This window comes from Corella eumyota, chromosome 6, assembly GCF_963082875.1.
Source record: "Corella eumyota chromosome 6, kaCorEumy4.1, whole genome shotgun sequence".
NCBI lineage: Eukaryota > Metazoa > Chordata > Ascidiacea > Phlebobranchia > Corellidae > Corella > Corella eumyota.
Genome location: NC_137495.1, coordinates 2,369,504 through 2,396,395, shown reverse-complemented (window position 1 = coordinate 2,396,395; position 26,892 = coordinate 2,369,504). Strand labels below are relative to the sequence as shown.

Below are 26,892 nucleotides of genomic sequence, written 5' to 3'. Positions count from 1 at the left end.
TTATAATACAACATTTATTTTTCGTGTTTTTTTTACAATATCTTCTGACGAGACTTTATTTTAAAAGTAATTTAGTGCAATAATGTGGAGCTTTATACTTAACCAGAATATATATAGAAAAAATAAAATTGTCATATATAGTTTACTTATTCCTTGAAAAATAATAACTTGTATAAGACATTTGATAAGGTTTAGTAATAACTCCTACTTAGTTTACTTTTAACATAACTTTTTTGGTAGTTAAAGCATTTAGGTTAGTCAGTTATGGTAAAAAAAATTTAAAGAAATCTTTTCCGTAAGAATGTATTTATAAAAATAATGATATTAGTTGCCACACGTTATTTTGTATTTAAATTTGGGAGTTTAAAATTCGCAAAATTTAGAAATATATTTGGCAAAATTTATTTAATAAAACTAACGTTATTTTTCTATTTATAGTTAAAACTTGGCAAGAGTTCCTTAATAAAACTAACGTTATTTTTCTATTTTGTATTAACAGTTAAAACTTGGCAGGGGATTTTAATTAAACTATCGTTTTTTTTTCATTTAAATTTTTAAGTTAAAAACTTTTTAATAACACGCGCGAGATTTTAATATAGCTACCACGAGATTTGAAACAGTAGTTCGCGTGCAATCTCGTATGACCTGCGACATTTAAAACTTATAAAAATAACTTTTGGAAATAAACGTGGTTCTTCTTGTCATGTTTTTAATTTTAAATTCCAAATTTGGAAAATGAGAAAGCAATTTTGTTGGATCTAAAATAATGACACAACACATTTATGTCTGCAAGAGTTTCGTCTCCGAAAAGGTCCTGACCTAAAAATTCTATTTTTGTTTTATTTAATAATAATTATATTAATTAAAATCATAATAAAAGACAATATACCGTTTTTACTTGCCAGTCTTACATGACATTATTTTATCAAATCACGATTAAACGTTTACGATTTCCTTATTCAATTTGTTTTAAATGATTAAAACGGAAAACAATAATTTTCTACCTACACTCCATCAATCATAATAAAAAAAAAAAGTTTCGGAAATTTGCGTGACGTCATCAAGGTATTCTCTTACGTCATAGAACGGTTAAAAATAATTTTGTCTTCTCATTTCCGTTAATTATTAAAAAAAAACTTTTTTATTACTTTAAAGGTGTTGTAAAAATTACCTAATAAAAACGTAGTGCAACGGTAATTTTTTTATTACAAATAATGTCTCGAGCTTTTTGTAAAATTTTTAATTTAATTCTTAATAAGGCATGTTTAAGAAAACTATATCATGTTTTTGTTGATTACGATAATGTTAATTAATAAAATTAATTAAACGTCAATGACAACGCGCATGACTCGGCTTAAATGTAAATTTTTACATGCGCGAATATCAATATATAAGGTCGAGTACTTTCTGCAAAATTTGGTAACTTAAACCAATAGAAAAAATCTATAAAAAGTGGTTATAGGTTTTTATGGCAAAGTAAATGCGACAATACAGAGAGTCATGTGTAAATAAATTAATATTTAATCTATATATATAAGTTTTGTATTTGCTATATTTTGTATATTTTATCAATTTAATAAGTACTAAGATGGGCTCGGTAAAATTCAGCCAGAAAAAGAAATTATTTTGATAAAAAAATTCTATTTTAAATGACCAGTTAAACTTTAGAATAAACGCATAACATGATCTAATTAAACACGTTTTATATGTTTTGTAATATTACGCCTTACTTAAGTAATATTATAGATCATGCTTTAGACAATGTTTCTTTGAAATTATCATTATTGGGTCATGATTTAAAACTTAATTACCACTTGTCTCCGTTTTTAATTAACAAACAGTCAATTTTTATAGTAATTCCTTTTTTGTATATTTTATTTAAAAAAAACTACATCAAAGTTATTTTTGTAAATTTTCGATACCGACAAATATTGTAATTAGATGTCGCACATTTTGGTAATTAAAAAAACGTGTATTAAGAACAATATATAATTATTTAAGTGTATCAATAATTCAGTAGACATTAGTGTTTAATAATTTATTTAGCACAGGAATTAAATCAGTTTTTGACTTAGAGTTTTTAATATGTTACAGTTTTAAAATAAAATTTTCAATCTAATTAAAAAAATGAAAATAACTATTTGTTGTGCTCTGTTTTTAATTGTTTTTCTTTCTCAAAGAGGTGAGTTGTGTTCTTATTCGAATTTTTTTGTAACTATTTAAAATAAACATTTTTCTAAATGTATTTTTTGTTCTGGTAGGTAAGGGACAAGAAATTATTCCACAGTCAAGAGCAGGTAAAAAGTTTATGTAAAACATTAAATAAAATTAGGGAAAGTTCTAAAACTTCTTAAATTAAAAAAATAATAATAAAAAACACTTAAAATTAGTGATCAGCAAACGCGTAAATTTAAAAGTATTTTATTTGTTTTATTTTTCGATAACATCTAAAGGTGGTAGTTTTTGTTTTAATCATCGGAAAAAAAGTTTTTTTTTGTATGGTGCTATAGTTTTGTGTAAACGCTTTACTCAGAGGCTGTTAGTGCAGTATTTTGGCGGCTCAAACTCGAAACCTTTTTGCTTGTAACGTCCAATCACTAAGTCAGTCCAAAGGTTTACAATTTTTGTATGTATTTTTTAGTGGTTGGTTTTTGTGCCGATGAGCGATTCTGGACTCGATATTTCGACGACGACAACCCGGACGAGGTCGCTCCTTTGAAAGCCAATGACGTAGAGCGCCTCGATAATCTACGAAGAAGGTACGGGGTCTGCCCCAGGAGGTCAGGGGCCAACCCTACCGCTGTAGAAGCAAGAGTAGTGGGAAGTGATACTCCTTACTCGTCGACTGGAAATGTTTTGCAACTTACACCAAGATTTGGACTTTCTTGCTACCAGAACCAACAGCCTTTTGCTGACACCTCTCCTTGTTATGATTATAAAGTTAGGTTTTGCTGTCCTGGACGAGGAGGTAATGAAATAAATAAGTTTCTGAGTTGTTTATAAAGAAATTAGTCGTCATGTCATATTTTATTGATAAGACACCATTATGTTGTTTAACACAATTGAGCCTATTTTTAGTTATGTAGTCCTGTTACGTGATACACTATATTTAATTGCATGAAGTCATAAGTTCATTTTTTACGCTAAAAACAACTAACAAAAATAAGTCACAATATTTTGGTTAAATTACAGTTGTAGGCCAGTGTCCTAACGACAACTGGGGTCCCTGGGTAAATAGAGACACCCCTGGGGGTCACGGGGACTACGAACAACGTTTCCCATACTATAGTTGCTATTGTGGGGAAGCCCAACCTACCGCTATTGAAGTAAGAATCAACATGCCAAACGATACCTCCCTGCACCAACTGGCTTACCACGCTAGAGGTCTCAACAGGTTGAATATCTATCGCAACTATGGGTTCTGGTGCAGTCACAGACAACAGAATCGACCAAGAGCTCCAAACCCACCGTGTAATGATTATGAGGTTAGGTATTGCTGTCCTTCTGGTATAACACCTTCAGACCGTTACACCACTACCCAGCGACCTCGGTGTTCAAGGCCGCCAAGGGGTTTTAGTCGCGTGCATCCAAGGCCTCGTCGTATCTAAATATTTGTGGAAATATGGCTTAAACTCAGGGCTTGTAAATATTTATCGCTGTGGAATTATTAGCTTGTATTTAACTGTTTAAAAAGGAGTTTACTGCGTCTTTAATTATTATCTAACAACGGATTGTATTTACTCTGCACTATAGCTGTAATTTCAACTTAACAATGTACAATTATTAAAGTTTACTTAATTTAAATTATTGTTTTTGAAGCTTTTTTATTTCTGAAGATAAAATTTACTGGAAAAATGTCTAAAACATTTTTTAAAAAGTGATCACAAGTCGTTATAGCAAATTCTATTTAGGATTTTTATTTAGAAGATACCTTAATTTATTGTTAAAGTTCAATTAAAGCTTATTATATATTTTTCGTTTATTTTTTTGTAACTCTAATCTAACTTGGGGTTTTTGTGACAACGTGCAATTTGGGTTTGTAATATTTGTATACAAATAAAATTTAAATAAATGATTAAAATGTTTTATTTCTTTACGAACTTAATTTACTTTGGGATATTTATGGAATTTGTCTTATAATAAAGTAATGCAATTTCAAGTAATTTTAAAATTAGCATAAAAGAAAAAGTTAAAAAAATATTTTAACATCAACATAACAACTTAAATCCTAATAAATATTTATGCCTTAATGTATTTTAAATTCCTTCTAATTTCTGACGTCACACGATTGTGTAATAAGTAGATAGATGGTACAGATGGTATGTGTTATCATCTACGTGATAAACTCACGTTGCTAGAAAGGCAAATAACTTGACACGTAATTCTGTTTAAAGAGTCTAAAATATTACACCAAGAGAAGGTTAACTAGCTTGATGATGACGTCATTGGGAAATCGACGAGAAAATGAATAGAAAATGTAACCTTTTTAAATTTTTACTGAAGCAAATGATAAATAATGTTGCTTCATAATTTGCATAAAAATAATATATTTGAAATATAGAATACTAACTCCAGTCAACTTAAACGAAAGACAACCCGACCCTTAATAAAAAAGAGGGTTAATATTATATTAATTCGTATAAGGCGAAATTGTCGTCTAATAGTTGTCTCCAATTTAAATTGACTTGAAACCATATTAATTTACACATTTTACTGTAATTTTGTGTCAACATAACCAGGCGCCGTTAATTCTTTCTAATAGCTCCTTGCGATTTCTGACATGAGAACAAGGCCAAATGTTCTTATGTTACTTGTACAAACACTTCAGCAATCTAATTAACTTAATTGCTGACTGACACGTTCACCTTAAATGTATATAAAAGCAAACTCTCTCCAAACACTTTTAGAATTTTAGATTAAGCAACACTTGTATTTTTTATTTTTACTTTTTTACTAAAGTTTTTAATTGTTTTTTAGACGATTTAAGAAAATGAAAGTATTTATTTTAGCACTTTTCTGTGTGGGCGTCGCTTGTAAGTTTTTAAAATAAATTGTAACTTATTTTAATATTATTATTTTAATGTTTACACTTTAATTTGCCAGTCATTTAAAAAATGTCTTAGTGAGCAATATTTGATTGTTTAAAAAACTGTAGGGTGTTTTCTAAAAATATTGTTTAAATTAATTACCTAATGCTGTAGTAATTTGCAAAACTGGTTTGCAAGAACACATACTGAATTTTTTAATTTTCATTCCAGATGCGGCAGTAACAACCAAGGTTGAAGTGAACAAGGACGCCATTGTAGTGTTGTCAGGATCAAGTGTCGAACTTCCATGTGAATACGAAGTACTTCCTGATGAGGGACAACCCCCAATCATTTACTGGATTAAGGTAACTTTAACTTTTTTTGTAATGAAGATTAAAGTGGTTTTTGTCATTTGAAAATATTTAAACAATGCCTTTAATTTGTTTATTAAATGATTGATCAAAAATGTGCTATTCTTTCTGTTAAAAAAATTAATTTCATACAACTTTTCATTTCTGCTGTTTATTATCTATACAAGCTAATTAAAACGACTAACATATTATTATTTTTGTACCTTTTTTTTATTTTAAAAAGTACTTTTTTTCTTCTAGGGCACAACTGTTGATGACCCAAAAGCTGAAATAGTTTTCCGAGGTTTCAGATACTGGAACGAGTCTCTTGGAGAAAGCAAAACCTTTTCAGAAAACTATGTTCTTAGATCATCTATCGACGATATGCTTGTAAGACTAATACAAACATTGAACTAAAACCTAATGTTGAAGTTTGTAGTTTGACCATATACAAAATGTCTAGTGCGGGCAGTGGTTAGAACATTTATCTTTACTACGTAAGGTCTTGGGGTCAATTCTAACTGCTTTTACTTAAATTTAAGTTAGCTATAAAATGTTAGGTGCATTTGAAACTGATTATAACACATTTTACTTGACCACATGGGGCTTGAGGTTTGATTTCAACTGCTTTCACGTTGTCGCACCCTTTAGTAACACCCACATTTTTATGTTATGTTTTTTAAATTAATTTTAGGTTCCAGCAATTAAGATCGAGCAACTGACTAAGGCTGACGAAGGACGTTATTGGTGCATGGTAGCCGAGTGGTCAGGTCGACAGATGGAAGGAACAGATGCCAAGTCTATTGCCCTTCTTATTGACAGTAAGTTTAAATTGTTATTCTTGATAAGTTTAAGTTTTGCAATGGTAACGTGGGTATAAAACAAAATCGTTGGTCGTGATATATTCGCATGTCGAGAAATATTGTGCACCACGTGGATTTTTAAGATATTTTTTGACAACACTGACATTTTTATAAAATTTTCTTTCACGAATGTTAATATTAGAATGAGGACAAACATTGTAATATTTATCCATATTTTGTTCAATATGGCGGCACGTTAACTTAAATTTGTTTTATTTCTTTTCCAAACCAAATTTATTTTAACGGCCAACTCTGGGTAACCTAATTTGAACTCGCTTAACTTTTTTGTCACAATAAAAAGCATTGTGACCTTTTTGTAGTTTCATTTGCACGTGATAAAACTTTTTTTTTTGTATATATCTTTAACCTCAATGTGGGAAGTTCGAATGCGCGATTTAAACATAGAGTAACAGCAGTTACTCCGACCCAGTCTCGAGTTGCCTGTGGCAGTTTGGGATATTATACATTATAATTGCCTGATAATTATGCTGCTAATTAAGTGCTAGCTCAGCATGAATATATATCGTTTATAGCGCCTTACTCAAGGGCGCTACAGCATGAGAGCAGTGGGGATTGAACCCACGACCTCATAGTCGTGTAGGAATTGTTCTTATCACTACACCACGCTACCGGTAAACTATTTGTAATAGGGGTTAATTAGGTTTTAGTTCTAATTAGAAAAGAGCAAATATTTAAACAAACTCTTATGTGTCTAAAATAAGAAACTTTCACTACGTCACAGGCCCCAAACCATATGTTGTCGTTGACACGATCGTCGACAGCTTCGCCGACGAACATGATGACGTCACAATCCCTTGTACTGTCTCAGCATCGCCTTCTTCGCACTCGTTCGATTTGGTTACGTGGTTAGAGGGGCCTTACCATTTGGCCGATCACGAAAACTTTACCCACACCGAGGTAAAGAAATTAATTTGTAAAGTTGGAATATAATACTTTTTATCTTAAAATTGTTTTCTTGTATTTGTTATTATTTTAGTTATCTTTTTTGCAAAATGGTTGACTTAGACCTTTACTAACTTGACAAATTTGGCCTTGTTAGATGATAATCCACTTTAGCTAGTAGTTACTTTTAAATATTAGCGCCACAAGTTATTCTGGTGATAGTGTAGACCTTGATGAGCTTTAAATACAAAGTTACTCTAAAAATAATTCTTGTGAACTCCAATTTGTTTAATTTAGATTGGAACTTACAAAACGATTGGAACTCATGATGGAAATACGTTTACTCTTGTCGACCCTGAATATACCAAATACAATATCAACAAAAACTTTCAACTGACAATCCGTGATGCCCTTATTGCAAACACTGGAAGGTTTATAAATTTGTATAAATTGCGTAGTTAAATACCTTGTTTATGTTAAGTTCAGTTAATTTAAGCTTTAAATTTCTATTTTAGTTATTTCTTATTTTCTAACAGTTCTTTTTTTATTTTTTAGGTTTTGTAAAACGCTTAAAACCCTGCTTTAAAGGGTCTTTAAATTTATGTTACGTTTACAGAAATAATTTTAATTTTTTATTGTTTTAAAAATGTTTTAAACAATTAATATGTTTAGATATTGGTGCCAGGCAACTTCTAGCACCGGAACCAACGATGAACTTAACTTGGATCGATCTTCAACTCTTGTTAAAGTCACAGGTCTAACTTGTTTTTCTATCTTTGTCAAGCTCTTTTGTGTATTGGTTTATTGAACAGAATTTTGTATATTTTAGGACACATTTATTTTGAGATATTTTGCTTAAGAAATAACCTGCTCTTAAAAACTATCGCTATTGTGGATATAATTTACTTTTATTTAATGCCATCATTTTTTCATATTTTCTAAGTCTGTACAATTTTGGCTATAAGAAAACTACATTTCTTTTTTTAATTATAAATTCTTTATCAAACAGGTTACGTATTCGAATGTTCAACCCAAGCACCCGGCCTGTACCCTGACCCAGAAGATTGCTCTATGTATTATGAGTGTGTAGCTGATAACCCAATCACTTACCATAGATCGTGTGGTTATGATGGTATTGTATTCGATGAAGTGAACGGATATTGTGACTGGGCAGCTAATGTCCCACCACCATGTGGAGTAAGTGTATATTCTATTTAAACACCCTTTCGTTATAACTCTTACTCCGTTTCGTAGTGTGGTATACCGAACTTTAAGCATTTGATTTTAAAGAGTAGGGTTTCGGGTTTAAGTCGCACTAATGCCACTTTATTAGTTTTTAAGCTATTTTATTTGATTATCTTTCAGTTATAACTCTTACTTATTGTGTGATATACCAAACATTTTGGGCATTTGATTCGCACTAATACCACTTTATTAGTTTCTAAGCCCGGTCTCTATAGATGCTCAAACACAACATCACACTATTTCAACAAAAGCTTTAAACCTCTTAACTTATGAGGTTATAAAAAAGTTAACTTTAATACATGTAAAGTACATACTATATTACTGATCTTGGTATCAGGTTATATACCTAAAGGTTTCAGGTTTGTCACTCTTTAGCGTTTTTTTAACGTTTTTTTGTTATATTTTTAGACCAACAGCAACTAACTTACGTTCGTGTCTTGGTATCGGAGAAAACTTTAATTTTTGTTAATTATTTTCTTTAATTAAAATTGAATAAAATTGTACATTCAAAAATTAATAAAACAAATCTTGAAGAGATTTTTAAAAAATAAATATTAGGTATTCTTAAATATGTAAATAAAGCAAAATAAGGTGATGACTTACATTAACAATATTTTTAAAATAATTTTTTGCCATCGTTTATTTTGCGGTAAAGTTCAACTCGGATTATGACGTTTTAAGTGACGTCACATGATAATCGGGCAACTTAATACTACTAATTTGTCATAATAATAGCTAGGTATAACTTTGATATTAAAAACCATAATTCTACATTGTCAAATTGAAATGCAATACCTTTAAGAAATTGCTGAATAAAATTTCAGTGAAAACAGAACAGGCATTGTAATATAGTTACAACTTAGCGTAATAAACTAGTAATTGCCTTTAAGGCATTGCTAAAGGCCATGTTGTTTACGGTTACACGGAGTATATGTAGAAGATGTTTTAAAATATGATTTTGCGAAACATTTTTGAGGTATTTTGACTTTAGTTAGTTGTTATAATATAAAGATATTTATATCTAGTGTTTTGTAGAGAAAGCTTTATTAAAAATGAAAATTCCGACCTGTTATATCGGCCTGGTTTTGTTAGTAACAGGTAAAAAAATATTGTAAATAAACATAACGATATAAGAATATAGCATACGTTTAAAAATATAAATATTGTTTTGTTGAATGTACTTTTTACATAAACAAACAGTTAAACAAAAAGGCTAATTCTATTTAGACATGGATAAATTTAAATGTAAAATATTTTTTTTACCGTATGTAAGTCTGGTAAAAATAACAGGTTGTAATAAAACATAATTAAAAATGTGTTTAAATTTCTAGGCAACGCTTTCATACAATTTCAAGATCTAACATTTCCAATACCTAGCTCATTATATAGTCCTTTAGATCGAGCTACTAATAATTTAAGAGGAAACGTTAGTTCGGTTAGTAGATTAAATAATTAAAAAGATGGTCCTACGTTTTTTTGTTTTTTAAATAAAAGAAACAATTTTCTATTCTTAATATTGATAACATGCTTTTATTCGTTTATATATTTAAACAAAAAGTTGTAATATACAATTTGTTTTAACAGGCTGTGCGAGACTTGATACAAAGTCGTGTTAATCTGTTAAACTCACCAGGTTCCAGAAGTTTAGGAATAAATTTTCCTCAATGTGCAGTTCATGTTCCAATGTGCCATAGGTAAGCTAAATTAAGCTATAGAGACGTAACATTGTGTGGTAATAAGGACACTCGGTCTTACTACATGAGGTCCTAAGTTCAATATCTACTGTCATCATGCTGTTATGCCCTAAAGTAAGGTGATATAAACGGTAGAAACTTCTAAAGAAAAAAAAATAAAACTTTTGTTACTTGCCTTTGACAGTTTTTTCGAAGTGTTGTCTTGGTATATTGCCTATTCAATTTCCTGCAGGTTTTTTATGGTTTGTCATCATAATGTTTTTATCACATCTTACTTGAGGGCGACATGGAAGCAGCGGGAATCGAACTGACGACTTTGTAAAAAAAATCTTTAGTGTCTTTTACCCATAGACGATTCAATTACATTAACAGCAAAATTTATTTGTTAGAACAAGCTGTGGCGCATATCCGGATTCTCAAACTAATCCCATATCTTGTTTTCGTAATCCAAGTTGTTGTTTTGATCGGGATTTATATAAATATCGATACTATTTGAGTGTTAATTATCTACCAGGCGTTCCAACATGCTATTATGGTCCTACTTCTGATATATACATGTAAATCAAATTTCTATATTTATATAAATATTGTTTTTTTTTAATTTATTAGTGAAGTCATTTTATATTTTGTATGGTTTAACACTATTAAAAAATTATGATATTTCAACTTAATTATTAGATGTTATTGATCTTAAAGCTTTGTAATTAAATTAGATCTGCTTCAAATTAAATATAGAAGCAGTTGGGATCAAGTATTCTATCATGGCTTTTATTTTTATCTCTTGTTATCCTGCTAAGATTTATATCTCTTATATAACGGGTTAAATTTTTTTAAGGAAATTCGCTTTACACGTGCGTCCCTGGAGTCCGTATTTTCAAAAACTGATTGCCGATATATTCACTGATATTTATGACACAAATTTATTAAATATATGTCAAAATTTTCGAAAATCTCCACCGCTTAGAAACCCAATATGTGGATGGAAAAGTAAGTTAAGACTATGCGATTTTTTAACGTGTCATTTTGTATAAAATAAGGTATAAACCTTTGAATAATACATTTTCATGTTTGAATACTTTAACTTGTAGTTTTAGGACTTTGATTTTTCTATTATCCTTAAAAAGTTTAAATTTAGTTTGACCTTTGCTTATTCCAGGTATCACTAAAGCTGAATGTCATCTGAGATATTGTTGCTACAATGACGTCACTTCTCGATGTGAATATCCGAACGGTTACCAGACACTGGGATTGCGTGGGAGATATCCCGAGCTTATTGGGCATACGCTAACGGATTTATTTTGTCTAAGTGTAAGAAAATAAAGTTACATAAAAACGATTTAGTTAAATAGTTAAAGAGCCGAATGTTGAGTTAAGTGGATTACCTAATTTTGGGTTAAATTTGTGACTAACTTTATGATTTAACTTTAAGTTTAGGTAATTTAATTTTTAAAATTATAAGCGTGAGTTTTTTTGTTAAAATGTTATTAATAATATTTAATATTTAAAATGCCACATTTTTTTTATTTAAGCTGTAAAGTCGACTTAAAAAGTATAAACGAGCATTAAAGGCAAGATTTATTTTTCAGAATTTAAGACAACATTTGCCCTGTGAAAACGTGGGCGAAAAATGTCCTTCTCAATGTTGTAGTAGGAACTCGATCCGTAATTTACTTAATTTATCTTATTGTCCTTACCGATCTGTTCCCAAACTTGGTTTTCCAGATTTGAGGGAAAGTTTAAAGGGATGTTGTGATAGACAAAGTTGTTTTCACCAAAAATTTGTAAGTAACTTAATTTCTTTGGTAGTTTAAAAATGTAAATTATTAAACAATTATTGGACAAAAAAAAATGAAAAATATAAAAGTATGGTGTCATATGAAAACCTTTATTTATCCTAATATTTTGTTTTTAAAAAGTTTTTTAACGGTAACTGTTTTATTTAATAATTAATACAGTCTACGACTACATATGCTTTATGATTATTATGTGAAAATTGTTATTCAACAATTTTTATTGCGTTCTCAGACCAGAATATCATATTTTCAACTAAAACCAACTTTAACTGCGGCTACGTTTGATACAACTCCTGCTGCAACGCCTACATCTACATCGTATATAGTTAGAAGTACAAATACTTTACCGAGAATTACTCATGATACAAGTACAACGCCAAGATATACTACTCTGCATACAACTACAACTGATAATTCACCGAGGTTTACTTTTGATTTAAGTACAACGTCATCATCTACAACTAGGGCTACACCTAGGACTTCATTGAATTTGCCGGAGTTTACACTAGATTCAAGTACAATGCCAAAAACAACATCTTTATTTACTACTACAAGTACATCTAGTTTACCGAAAACCACATCTAAAACAACTGCAAGGCGTGTGACAAGCCATTTACAACAGTTCTTATTAAGCAACATACCTGCAAATTTGATGAACACCACTATATCAGAACAAACAACTGAAGTAACAACAGCACAGACTGAAATTGTTAGCCCCGGATCTACTACAGATCTACCTACGACACTTGAAATCACCACAACAGAAAATACAACTGTTGTAACACGAGCAAGTGTTGTTGCCAACTGGGGAACTTGGGGGCCTTGTTCTAAAACCTGTGGTATTGGTATTAGGTCAAGAACATGGCAATGTATGACCAACAACACTATCTTGCAAACCAATCAGACTGTAGATGGTATTGAATGTGGTAAAGTTGTAACATCAGACTGTGGTAACTCCAGTTGCTATGTGTTTACTTGGACAAACTGGAGCGAGTGTTCTAAGACTTGTGGTGATGGAATAAGGGTAAGGACAAGGGTTTGTGTTATGGAGTATTTAGTTGGAAGTTTCGTAACTACTTTAGATGGGGCTCAGATGAATTTAAAAAATGAAACAGTTTCAGATAAGTTCTGTGAACATGAAAATGAAATTATTGAAAGTAATGAAGAAAAATCTTGCTATTTTGGGCCGTGTAAGTTTGTACTAAATTATTCAATGTAAACTGTCCGCTAGTTGATGCTAAAGCGTCGTTTTATAAACTGTTTAAATATATTTTCTACCTTCAGACAATTCTACTTATTTAATACTAAACGTGAAACCAACACAGAAATCATTGACTTACAATGCATTTACGTAATTCTTTATAGTTACTGGTTTTATATTTAACTTTTAGGTGAAGTAGCTGAGTGGTCTACATGGTCAAGTTACTCATCTTGTATTCCTAGATGTGGAGGAACAAAGATTAAATACAGAATGTGCGAGCTCAATAATACAATGGTAATATGTTAAGTAATATGTCGTTTATAAGAAAGTTTTGTATATAGGTATACTTAAGGTTTTTTTTTTGTATTTAGGTAAGTTATATAATATGATTAGTATCGGGTTAAATTTTCACATGGTCATTTTTATATGCATTGAGAATAAATCAGTTATTTAAACATATTTAATTTGATTGACAGGTATCGTCTGAATTTTGTGAGGGATTGGACTTCAGTATCAAGAATTGTAATTCGCCTGATTGTGATATGACGTCACCATGACCAAGTTAATTCTGTATATTGTCTTTTTACGTTTTACTATTTAGAAAAGCCGTTTTTTTATTTTTTTCGTCGCATTTACTATGTTTTATATTGTTTTAAAAATTTAAATACCAATACTTGTTTTCGTTGTGTATTTTTAATATCGTTGAACGGTCCTTCAGAATGTCACAACGTTACTATTTCAAAATACTTTCAAGTATATAGAGCAGCGTCATTAAGTACACAAGGGTGGGACAATGTTTGCCTATATCAAACATGGTATTTGCGCTGTACAGGTAGTCTTGTAATGAAAGATTATTATTACCGTTTAAAGTAAACTAGTTTTACGCAGTTTACATTAACCTAAAATTTGATATTCGTTAAGAAGGAATTGGCAGAGTATATTAGTAGAAAATGTTGCGTTTTTTAAATTCAGGGATTTATATTTTCAAAGATGATTTTGAAATATAAATAATTTTCTCTTCAATTTAAAAAATGGTTTAAAAAACACAATAAGTTAATGATTAAACTTCGTATCGCCAAGTTGCGTAATATTATCAAATAGATACGCGATAAAAATCAAAAGTAATTTTTATTTGGTTAGTACAGTATAGGCATAAGAGGTTATAAGAATTTAAACTAGAGAATAAAACGGAAATTTCTAGATAAAACTTTAAATATAGTAACTTAATTATATATATTATTATAAATTACTAACAGCCAATGGAAAAAAGTTAAAAAAAATTTAAAACACAAGTTTAAGTTTTTTTGAATCTCGGTATTATATATATATTAAAATTAAGTAAATTAAACTAAGAAAAACAGGTTAAGTAAGGATTTATAAACAGGTTAAAAACGGTAAAAGCTCTAACCATTTCTATTTAAAGTTAAATTTTACAAAATTCTACTTAATTTAGAATTTAAAATTGGAGTAAATTTAAAAAATAAGAAAAATGTCAGATCATGACGCTCCCCCTGATACTCAAATCCAGCACGACCAACCTCCTATCTTTTACTGCTGGAAATACTGGCTTACAACCGGTGAAGTGCACGAAGGTTGTACACCAATCGAGCCTAGTTCTAACCTAAAGCTGGACTTGAACGATTACGGTTGGGTGTATATCACTGTACCAGTAGTCGGGTTATTTTTGCTTACTTTCCTCTTCTACTGTTTCTGCCGAGGAGGTAAAAGCAAATCTGTTAAAGCGAAACCGTTGCTAAGCGACGATGACAGTGACGTAGAAGATTTCAACCCGGCACCTGGCAAGTTCCGGGCTGTACCTGTTCGTAACAACCCACCTAGCCAGTATTATACCGAGATGGTGATCGATGGTGAGAATAAGGTACCGCTGCATGCCCAGCCAGGGTATCCACCAAATCAGAGATTGTATCCAAGGCTTTCTACTATGCGTGGGTATCAGAACGGGAAACCGAAGAATATGAGCGCGGGAAGCAACCCTAAATCCGCGGAGGCAAACGCATACCTACCTGACCCAACATCCGGAGGTAGAAAGAAGACTCCTCCAGTAAAAGAAGAGCAGCTTTTAAAAGATGATACGTCGTCTGCAGAGAGCTCGGATGAGAATTAAACATCAGATCAACAATTTTTACGTTATAATTCAATATTGTAATATTATAATATAGCATGTTAACATAATAGTTGGTTATTTTTATACTTTAACAAATGGTTTACTTTAGTTATAAGCAGTTTCGAACAAGCTTTATGTTTTTTTAAAATTAAAAATGTTTATTTTTTGTGCCCAAAATTTCGTGTTTTCGCCTACGCTTGCTTTATTATTTTGAATCCTATATTTTGTGCACAGTTCTTAGTACTTTTTACGCAATCATTAAACATTTAATTAAAGAATGTATAATTAATTTTCATTTTATTTTTGAATTGTAAATTTTTAGCGCATTATAACTTGCTTTTTATAAACACAAATAATAATTAAATGCGTTATTGTATATAACTATATGCACTTATAGTTTAGATTTCAAGATTGTTTGATTAGCATCAGTACAGGGCAAATTTTGGGATATTACTATAAATATTGTAAATTGTTTTTTATATCATTATAACATAAAATAACCAGACATTTAAATAAATAGGTCAAATTTATTTATAATTTGGCAAAATGATTATCCGTAAGGTGGCAGTATGGAGTCTCCAAAAAGTTGCATGACATATAGATAATAATTAAAAACGGGTATAAAACGTTGTTGCAATGTTAAATTTAATCATTCTAAGATTTTAAGTTAAAAAAGATTTTGTTTTGTTGTTTATATAAGAAAAACAGGCAGAATGAGTTATTACGATTCTGATTTCGAACTTGGTATGAGTTTTTAATTTAGCCAAATTATATAAACATTTAATTGATGTTTAATTGTGTGCATAAACATATAATTCGTATAAAATTTTAAAAATTAGCTTTTTACCAAGGTTTTATTATAAAAACTAATGTTATTATTTTTAAGTTTGGCAAAACCAAAAAAAATTTAAAATTTTTACTAATTGTGTTAAAATTTTTAAGAAATAGGTAAAAAAATCGACGCTGACTCAGCCGTTCGAATTGCTATTTTTGTGGTGGGAATGCTTGGCAATCTGATTGTGATTTTGCTTACCTTAATAATGAAAGATACAAGAAAATCGACAACACATTGGTATGAATTTATTTTTTTTTTTAATTTTTTTTTTTACAGTTTCTGTTCGAGGGTTTAACAACTATAATAAATAAGAGTTGTAATAAATATGTTTAAAAAGTTTCGAAAAAAGTACATTTTAGCTAAAATTATGCAAAATCTACTTTAAAATGTTTTTAAATTAATATTTTATTGTTTACAATTTATAAAAAAAACAAACTATTAGGCATTTAAATGTGTTAACCTTTTTTGTATTACTTTATTTTAATTAATTTTGTTAAATTACGAATTTATAAATTTTGGCAACTAATTCCTTTATTTCAACATTATCAATTGTCTGGATTTTGTCTGTCTTATAAATTAATTAATTAGGAAATTTTTTTTTGTGACATTTAATATATTTGGCCAAGTTTTTCAAGACGCCAAAAATTGGGAAATAGACATCATGCTATTAGTGGTCAGGAATTTACAACAAAAAACGTGCCGTTGCAAATAACAACTTAGAATTCTTAATTTAATTAACAAATAACAAACTAAAAATTTCAAAAACACAACAAAATCAATTCAGATTAAAGCATAAAAAAGTTTGTAAGTCGCTTTAGTAATCTTGTATAATCTTTATTTTTTCATTTCTATTAGGTATATCTTAAACCTTTGTATTGCTGATATTCTTTTGTTGATGACTCTACCATTTGATGTAGTTGAAAGCATTAATGGTAGATGGATGTTTTCAGAAGCTCAATGCAAGGCTAATATTACCTCGCGTTTTATAAACATCTATGTTTATATCTTCTTTCTAGTTGTAAGTGCCTATTAAAAAAATATTATTTTTTTACTAGAAGTAAAGCACTTGCTTATGCTACTAAAGTCCCTGGTTCGATCCCACTAACACCTAAGTTATACGGCAATTAGAACCTATTTGGGTTAGGGTAGTATTTTAAAATATTTAAAATTTAAATATTCTACATTTTTTTCATTAACGCTTTAAGCGTTATTTCAATACCCCAGCAGACGGAGCACATCTTCCACCTGCTTCAAAGCGGTTAATGGATCCACCTTTGTTTCGCTTTCAAGCAATTAATAGCTAACTAATGGCCTGAATATAAATACAACTTGAAGTAAGGCGCTCAAGGCACTTTCTTTTTAGATCCTAAACCTAATAGGTTTTCCATACATATAAGTCATCTTGTTGATGTTTAAACCACAACATAGCATCTATAATAAGAAATATATATTTAGATATTAAGTGTGGACCGCTACATAGCCTCATGTCATCCGAAAAAGAAAAAACTAAGAAGTTTCGTCTCTTTTATCATTGTCAGTGTTATCACGTGGGTTATTGCTATATTGATAAGCATACCAGTCATGCTTTATAGCATTACTGTCGGAATATCACCAATATGTCATTGTGGGTAAATATTTTTAATAAGGCTAATTTTGGTCTATCTGATATCAGTAGTTTATAAAAAAATTAAAATGGTCTCTTATCCATACGTTTTAACATAAAGTGAATAAATTCAGAAGAAAATTTGTTGCCAAATAGTTTTGAGGTAGACATGATATAATAAAAAAGGTAATTTTTGAAAAATTGCGTGTGATGAAGTTAATTTTGTGTGTTTCGATTTTAGGCTGTCTTTTCCAAAAGAGGATAACTTTTTACAGGACTGTGTAAAGAGCGGGAACCCGGACTTTTGTATTTTACTAAATGAACGTCCAAGTTGCGCGTAAGAAAAATACAACAATATACTTTTTATGACAAACATTGATGACGTTATGTAAAAACTTTTAAATTTTAAAGGTTGCTTTGCGCTATTTTTTGGGGGTTTGTGCACAACAAAAAGGAATTTTTTAACGTACTTTTTTTTAACGATTTAAAAACGAACTAAGAATTGAGATTAAGCTAAAATAAATTTATTAATTTTGTTTTAATTATAGAAATCTGATTAACTCTTTCATTCTTGATCCAAACCTTAACCTTTACGGTAATGAAAGTGATTTTTATGGAGACACGTACTCGGGTTCGTATCCCGATCCATATCCATATTATTACGGTACAACTCCTTCAATGTCAAATTCAAGCACCGACTTTCAACCAATTTATCCAAATTACCCGGACTCTCCAACTTCTAATACACAATTACTTTGCTTTTATAACCAGGGTCGAAATTTTACCAATTTTTTGATTGTGAATTTCACTATCTTGTTTATTCTACCAATACTGGTAAAATTATATACAAAAATTAGACAAACAAACATATAAAACAAACATATAAATGCATTCAACTTATTTGTTTACACTCTTTTTAGATAATGTTCGTTTTCTACATTTTGATTGCAACAAGCCGTAAGAATGGTCCACAAGAGAATAATAGTTTTCGAAATACAGGCCTTGCTTTAGGGCTTGCCATCTTATTCGTAGTGTTCTGGCTCCCTTTTCATGCTCATCACATGGCCAGAATTGTTGGATATTCATATACTATGGAAAACGTAAGTCTTGTCTTTATATGTAAATCTGGTTGCTTATATTTGCTCGTATTTTATTAGTTCTATTGTAAAAAATTGTAACAGCAAAATGTGAGCCTTAGTTAATATTTTAATTAATTATTTTATTTATTAATTTGTACAGAATCTTTGCCGTATTTTACCGATAGTAATCTCTTCTTTGGGCTACTCTAAATCTGCCTTTGCTCCAATCTTATTCTTTATCTTGAACTTTGCTTGCAAAAAACGATCGGGGTAAGACGTAGGTCAAACTTAAACACTTTGAAAGTTTTTTTTTAACTTTATGGACACTAGTCGATACCTTACCTTACGATTGGGATTTTAATGGTCGTAATATAATCGCAAATGTAAATTAAAAATTTATACCTGCACACCTCGAACAGCAGTTTTAAAAATTTTGTAGGCTTATAAATTAAACATATATATCGTCCACCAAGCTCCATTTTATATAGATTAATTTCTTAAAAAATATAACGAACATTTAAGTTAGATTTCATCAATTAAATTATTTTTCAGATTTAAAAAAAAAAATTTTTAAAACACTTGTTTTTTTTAAGTTCCAAGAAAAACACTCGAAACCAAAAATCACTAAACTTTCAGTAAAAATTTCGAACATAAAAATTACAACAAAAAGTGAAAAATCCAGATTCCAAAATCGTGACAATATTTTTTATTTTAATAACAAAGTAATTAAATTGGCATTGCAACCCCCCAAAAAAATATTTATAGGAAATATATTCCATTTTCGGGCTGTTACAAATTCGTGAATTTTAATTACGTTTTAGTTTTGATGCAGAATTTGTAATATTTTTAATCGTAAGGTGGCGTTAGTGAGACGCTTTTAGGAATAAGATCATACAAATATGTACTACACAAAGGCCACACTATTCGCCCTTGATCCGGGGGTTTACGGATAGTTCAATCACACCATAACAGCATACCTTTCCCCAATAAAAAATATAAAATCTATTACCTTAAGGTGATATGGAAAAAAATATCTTAATAGACCAGATTAAGCCTATATGTACTACTTAAAAGATTGTAATTTTCAATAAAAAATAAAACTTTTTTGGAAAATTTTTAAAATGTTATTTTTACTTTTTTCTAAAATTTGATGTTTTTACTTGCAGGCGGGCTGTATAAAAAAATGTCTTATATTGGCAAACGGCATTTGACGGGGATTGAACTTAATTGTTTACATGTAAATTAAAACACATTTCATTTTAGTTGTAAATAATTTTTCAAAAATAAAAATAAATGTCAAAAAAATTAAATTTCTAAAAAAAATATTCTATCAACATCTTATAAAAAATGATTTCTTATCCACTTCTTTTTTTTTCTTCTTTATGATATTTATTATTTTTTTGATCAAGCTTTTTAGAATTAAATTGTATATTTTTGTGCCCAAAATTTTGTTTTTTGGCCTTCGCTTGCTTTATTATTTTTTAATTCCATATTTTGTTCCCAGTTTTGAGATTTTATTACGCAATTGTTTAAACAATTAATTTCAGAATATATTTATAACTTTACATTATTAACATAACGAGAAGTTTTAAATATTTACCGTGTTAAATTATAATCTGATTTTCTTATAAACACAAATAATAATAAAATGTGTTTTTGTATATTACTTTAAATATACCAAGTTAGTTTAAGTTTTAAGGGTAACTAATAGAGTTTTAGATTATATAAAAAGCATCAGCATGGGGCAGAATTAAAGATTTTGCTACAAATATATAGCAAAATTTCATATTATAACTACAAATTTATATAAGTCTAATTTATTTATGAAGATTTTTTGACAGATTAATAAACCGCAAGGTGACAGTATCGAGTGTCTAAATAATTGAATAACAAGTTAGCTTGAAATAAAAAGGTATAAAAGTATTTGCAATCTAAAAAATTATTCATTTTAAGATTTAGAGTTACCAATTTAGTTTTGTTTTTTCATTCATAGAAGAAGAGGCAAAATGAACAGTAACTTGAGTTTGAATTTTTGTAAGAGTTTTAACTTGGTTATAATGTATTAACATTAAATTGATGTTTAATTTATACACTACCTAAAGTTTATATCAAAAAAGTGCATAGCTATATAATTTAAATAAAATTTTAAAAATTATTTTTTTTTATTAACAACAAACTATCATATTATTTTTAAATTTAGCAAAACCAAAATTTTTTAAAATTTTTTTAAAAACCAAGTTTTAATTTTTAGATAGTCCAGTTAAAGAAATCGATGCTAACTCAGCCGTTCAAATTACTATTTTTGTGGTCGGAATGCTTGGGAATCTGATTGTGATTTTGCTTACCTTAATAATGAAAGATACAAAAAAATCCACAACACATTGGTATGCATTTCAAATCATGTTTTTTCGTTTTTCGATTTTTTTCATTTTCTAAAGTTTTTGTTTAAGGGTTTAACTTGACTTTTTGTTGGATAACTTTATAATATTATTTCACAAAATTTTAAAATAAATTATAAAATTTTGTAAAACCACATTACATTAACATTTAAGTATTAATTAATCTTTTATTGTGTAATTAGTGTAATTAAATTTTTGTTATAAAATAATAATATAAATTTTAGCAATTAATTATCACTTAACGCAACATTCTAATATGTCTGAGATGATATTTTTACTTCTTGACATTTTGCAATTTTGGCTGAGTTTTCATGACGTCAAATTAGCAGAAATAGTTAATATTCTATCACGTCAGCAGTTTACAACAAAAAACGTGCAGCTGATATTACTAATTTAAATATTTTGATTTAAACGAAGCAAGAAAATTAGTAAAACATTACATTATAATCTATAACATTCCAAACTGCTGAAGTTAACTCAAGACTGGGCTGGGGTAACATATGTTGCTTTATGTTTAAGCTGTAAAGTCGACCCACACCGAGGATAAATATATATATATATATATATATATAAATGTGTTAAAGTTTAATATGATTTCACAGTAATAAATATGCCACTCACTTTAACTATTTCGTATTACATTTGATTTTTAGGTATATCTTAAACCTTTGTATTGCTGATATTCTTTTGTTGTTGACTCTTCCATTTAATGCAGTTGAACGCATTTACAGTAGATGGATGTTTTCAGAAGCTCAATGCAAGGCTAATATTACCTCGCGTTTTATAAACATCTATGTTTATGTCTTCTTTCTAGTCGTAAGTATACTTTTGTTTATTAATCTCAATGTGGTAAGGTCGACTTCACGACCTACATATAGGGTAACAGTCATAACCTCGACCCAGTCTTAAGTTGCCTTAAGTAGTTCGGGATGTTATATAGATTATAATAGCCTTATTTTTAACAAAAACAATACTATATTTTAACCCCCATTGCTGGCTCTTTTAATACTACTTTTTTGGTCTAAAACCTAATAAGTAGGTTTCTTAGAAATTTTGGTAAGTTTAATAATGTTTAAACCACAACATAGCATTTATAATAACAAATATATATTTAGATATTAAGTGTGGACCGCTACATAGCCTCATGTCATCCGAAAAAGAAGAAACTAAGAAGTTTCGTTTCTTTTATCATTGTCAGTGTTATCACATGGGTTATTGCTATATTAATAAGCATACCAGTCATGCTTTATAGCAATACTGTCGGAGTATCACCAGAATGTCTTTGTCGGTAAGCAATTTTTACCCAGTTTGATTACTATAGGTCTCATATCAGTACGTTAAAAAAATTAAAAACGTTTTTTGTATATTCATCTTAACATGATGGTACTGCGTTAAATGTCTATAAATATAAACCAGTTATTCTATATTTTTTGGTTTTAGAATAACGTTTCCAACGACGAAAAGTGCTTTTCAACATTGTTTGGATGAAGGGTTACCTGAAAATTTGTGTAGCTCTTTAGATAGAAGTATTGAACAACCACGTTGCAGGTATAAAAAATACAACACTATCGTCTCAAAAACAGATCCGTTATGATATAGGTCACCATATTCAGTTTTTAACAACTTGGTTTGGAATATTTTTAGAAGAAGAAGTGTACAAAAAGAATTTCTTTGACATACCTTTTTGAAAGATTTAAAAAGCAAAATTAAAATTTAAGATGGGGGTTAAATAAATGTATTAAATTTGTTGATTTATAGAGAACCTGACTACGTATCGATCGGCGATTACTATACAGACCTTCGTAATTTTACTTTCCCTCCCTTTTTTGTCTCCCCTGGCGATTTACCGACACTTGTTGGTGACCCTGGTAATATACCCAACTTTGGCGATCCTGGCGATTTATCCAACTTTGGCGATTCTGGCGATTTGCCTACCCTTGAAGGCCTTGGCGATTTACCCAACTTTGGTGATCCTGGCGATTTACCAAACTTTGAAGATCTTGGTGATATATCTAACCTTGGCGACCTTGGTGATTTACCAAACTTTGAAGGTCTTGGTAATATACCCAATCCTGGCGACCTTGGTGATTTATCTACTCTTCTTGGTGATTTGAATAACCATTTTAATTTTGATGATGGTTTTAATTCTACCGGGAATGAAAGCTATTTCAACCCTGACTTTTACCCCGACCCATATTCGTATTTTGATGGCACAACCCCTCAACTTTCCACATCGAGTCCAAGCAATGTTTTTGATATTTTTCCGAGTCCTGATACACAACAGATTTGTTCTTATACTGAGCAAAGTTTTGTCATATTTTTGATCGTGAATTTTACCGTCTTGTTCATTCTACCGATACTGGTAAAACGACATACAACAAAATTTTTAATAAAACAAACAAAATAGTTGTAGTAATTATACTAAAACTATCCTTTATTGATAATAGAAGAGCTACGATTAACTTTATTTGTTTACATTTTTTAGATTATGTTCGTTTTCTACATTTTGATTGCAACAAGCCGTAAGAATGGTCCACTGGAGAATAATAGCTTTCGAAATACAAGCCTTGCTTTAGGGCTTGCCATCTTATTTGTGGTGTTTTGGCTTCCTTTTCATGCCCAACACATGGCCAGGATCGTTGGATACTCATATACATTTGAAAACGTAAATCTTATCTTTGTACCTAGTTGCTTTAATTTTTTTTGTTTTTTTAACCCTATATCATTATTCTTTGTATATATCTTTATCCTCGCTGTGGGAAAGTCAAATGTGCGACTTAAACATGGAGTAACATCAGTTACTCCAACCCAGTTTCGAGTTGCCTGTGGAAGTTTGGGATATTATAGAGATTATAATTGCCTGGTAATTATGCTTTCGATTAAGTGCTGGCTAAGTAGAAATATAAATCGGTTATAGCACATTACTTAAGGGCGCTATACAGCATGGGAGCAGTGGGGATTGAACCCACGACCTCATGGTGATGTAGCAAGTGTTCTTACTACTACACTACGCTGCCGGTATTATACATAAATAGAATGTTTAGAAATTATTTGTCTAAATTAAAAACTGTTGTTCTGCTTGAGCAGCATTTAATGTTTTCCGTTTGATTTTATTATTTACTTGTACAGAATCTTTGTGAGATTGTACCTACAGTTGTGACGTTGTTGGGCTACTCCAAATCTGCCTTTGCTCCAATCTTATTCTTCATCTTGAACTTTGCTTGCAAAAAACGATCAGGGTAAGAAGTAGGTCAAACTTTCAAGTGTTTTTAACTGTGTTCACATTATTCATTTTAATAATATAATGAACAATCTATTAATGTGGTATATAATATTATGTTGACCAAAACTTAATTTGTTCAAAATTTAATTAAAATGTTAATTTTTTTTCCATAATTTTTTTTTCCATAAAAAAATTTTTTTTTGATCATTTTTCCGAGAAAAACACTCGAAACCCTAAATCATTAAATTTCTGTAAAAATTTTAAACATTAAAATTGCAACATAAAGTGTAAAGTCCAGATTGCAAAATCGTGACTTTATTTTCTATTTCAATACAAAAAAACTTAAATCAATATTGCAACATAACGCCAAGAAACTTTCACAACTATTTTTAGGCAGTAACAAAAACATGAATTTTAAACACACAGCTGTTTTAGTGATGAATTTATTATAATTTTTTTAACGTTAGGTGGCGGTATTGAGACTATTATTTGGCTATTTAGAATTTACTCCATAGTTATATGTTTGATTATGTGATTTTTTTTATTTTGGTTTTCGCATATTGATAAAAGTAAATAATAAATATGATATACAATTAATATTACAACAATGCGACGGGAAATAACAAAATCAATTTAATGATTTAAAACATAATTGATCAAATTTTTAAATTAACAATAAAGTGTTTTAATATAAACTTTTATACTAGTTTAATTCGATATATTTTTAACACTTAAATATATTTTTATAAATATTTAAACTTAAAGTTTTAAACAAGTTTTTAAACAATTTTTTTTAATAATGTTATTTTTTCATTTACAGAGCGTCCGTGTAAGTGAATTTTAGAAAATGACAAAAGATGTTCTTACTTCTCCTTACACCAATTGTAAATTAAAACATTTTCATTTAAACTGCAAATATATATCTTTTAAACAACTAAATAAATGTGAAATAAAAAAATTTTAAAAAATGATATTCTATCAAAATCTTGTTAAAATATCTCTTTAATCTTTTTATGTTTTTTTTTAATCACATGCAAATATAAGTTTAATCACATGCAAATATATTTTGCTTTTTTTAGTATATATACCTTCATAAAAAAAAAAATCGTAACAATTTTTATGTATTATTCTATGTACACCTATTTTATTATATAAGATCATAAATTATGTTTTAAAGTAAAGGTCGTTTGAGAAATTTACGTAAATGTTAACGTATATTAGTTTATCTAAATAGACTAACAACTTTCTAATTTGATGGGCATTGTAAAAATAATGTTGATATGTTTTCGTACTAATTTAAAACTTGATATTAACTCGCTAAAACTGAAAATAATGTTATATATCTAAAAAAAACTCAGTTAGTTTGTTTGTGATAGTGCAATATCATCAGAAATTTAATATCTAAAAACTGTCAAGGGCAAATATAGAAACTAGGCCGAGGTAACTATATTGTTACTCAGTGTTTAGAATGTGGAGTCGGCTTTTTCACATCGAGGATAAATATAAACTAAATTTGGTAAGTTTTGTGTTAGTAGTTAAAAAAAAAAGAATATTCCAATTTGTAAACTTTTTAGGTTTATATCTATGTTGCCCTTAATTGTATTATCCTGTTTTGTAATCATTTACAAGTCCTAATCGTGTTTTAATGATCTGATGATCACAATGTACTTGTTAACATCAGGAAATTGGATTTGACAAATTTCCCTTTTAACGTTTAACAAAAAAATGTGATAGGATAATGCAAAGGCGCCGTGATATGTTTTAAAATTACGATTATTTTAACTATATTTGACATGTAATACGTATGATTATACCATTACGTTTACAGTTTCTATTATTCAAATAATGAATATTTGTCAACTTTTTTGAATATTAACTAATATTAAAAATTTGCAATATTACGTACTTGTCTGGCCGGAAACGGATACTTTTATTTCCGAATAAGGTTTGTGTGTAGAAAAAAATATTTAAATGTTATAAAAAAAGGTACCAAATCAGCATAAATAAGTCGCCTCCTCAAAAAATATATAAAGAGTAAATTTTTTTTAAATGAACAGTTATAGCTTACAAAATAATTTAATTTAGTAATTTTTTAGCTACATCTGTGTTTAGTTGTTAAAGATATTTAAATTATGTTGAAGATATTTAAATTTTTATGTTTTTTAAATTATGTTAAAGATATTTTAATATTCAACAAAATGACCTAAAGACAATTTAAATATCAACATAGAAAAAGGCTACTAATAAAAACTCTAGTAACGTTAGTAAGAAACTATAAAGCTTGTTTATTCTATTAAAATATAACTTAAGGGTTCTTTAATATTCAAAGTAATACAGTAAACCCTTTATGCTATAATTGTTATTTTTCCTAATAGCACGTAACGGGATACCCTTAATTTTTTTTAAAAAAGGGCAAGTTTATAGAAATTAAAAGTTAAATGAGATCGCCGTTTAAATATCACATCATTATGGTGTAATAAAAATAAAAGCTGGGTTAAATGTCAGGCCATAATATCGCGATATTTAGTCACATTTCGCCATTTAATTTTTCA

The 26,892-nt window shown here is 29.2% G+C and overlaps 1 protein-coding gene across 2 annotated transcripts; it reads left to right on the top strand.

Annotated features, from left to right (window-relative positions):
• The first annotated feature begins 8,214 nt into the window (after positions 1-8,214).
• Positions 8,215-13,741, top strand: LOC145754803 (uncharacterized). 2 transcript variants are annotated; one of them, XM_082570927.1, is made up of 10 exons: positions 8,215-8,340; positions 9,720-9,823; positions 9,973-10,082; positions 10,472-10,639; positions 10,918-11,069; positions 11,239-11,390; positions 11,669-11,863; positions 12,108-13,065; positions 13,267-13,370; positions 13,553-13,741. In XM_082570927.1, the coding sequence occupies exons 1-10, from the start codon at positions 8,334-8,336 to the stop codon at positions 13,631-13,633; spliced, it is 2,031 nt and encodes a 676-aa protein (XP_082427053.1). In that variant the 5' UTR covers positions 8,215-8,333; the 3' UTR covers positions 13,634-13,741. The 2 variants fall into 2 exon arrangements, with proteins under 2 accessions (XP_082427053.1, XP_082427052.1); XM_082570926.1 differs by lacking the exon at positions 8,215-8,340 and adding an exon at positions 9,354-9,486.
• Positions 13,742-26,892: the final 13,151 nt, after the last annotated feature.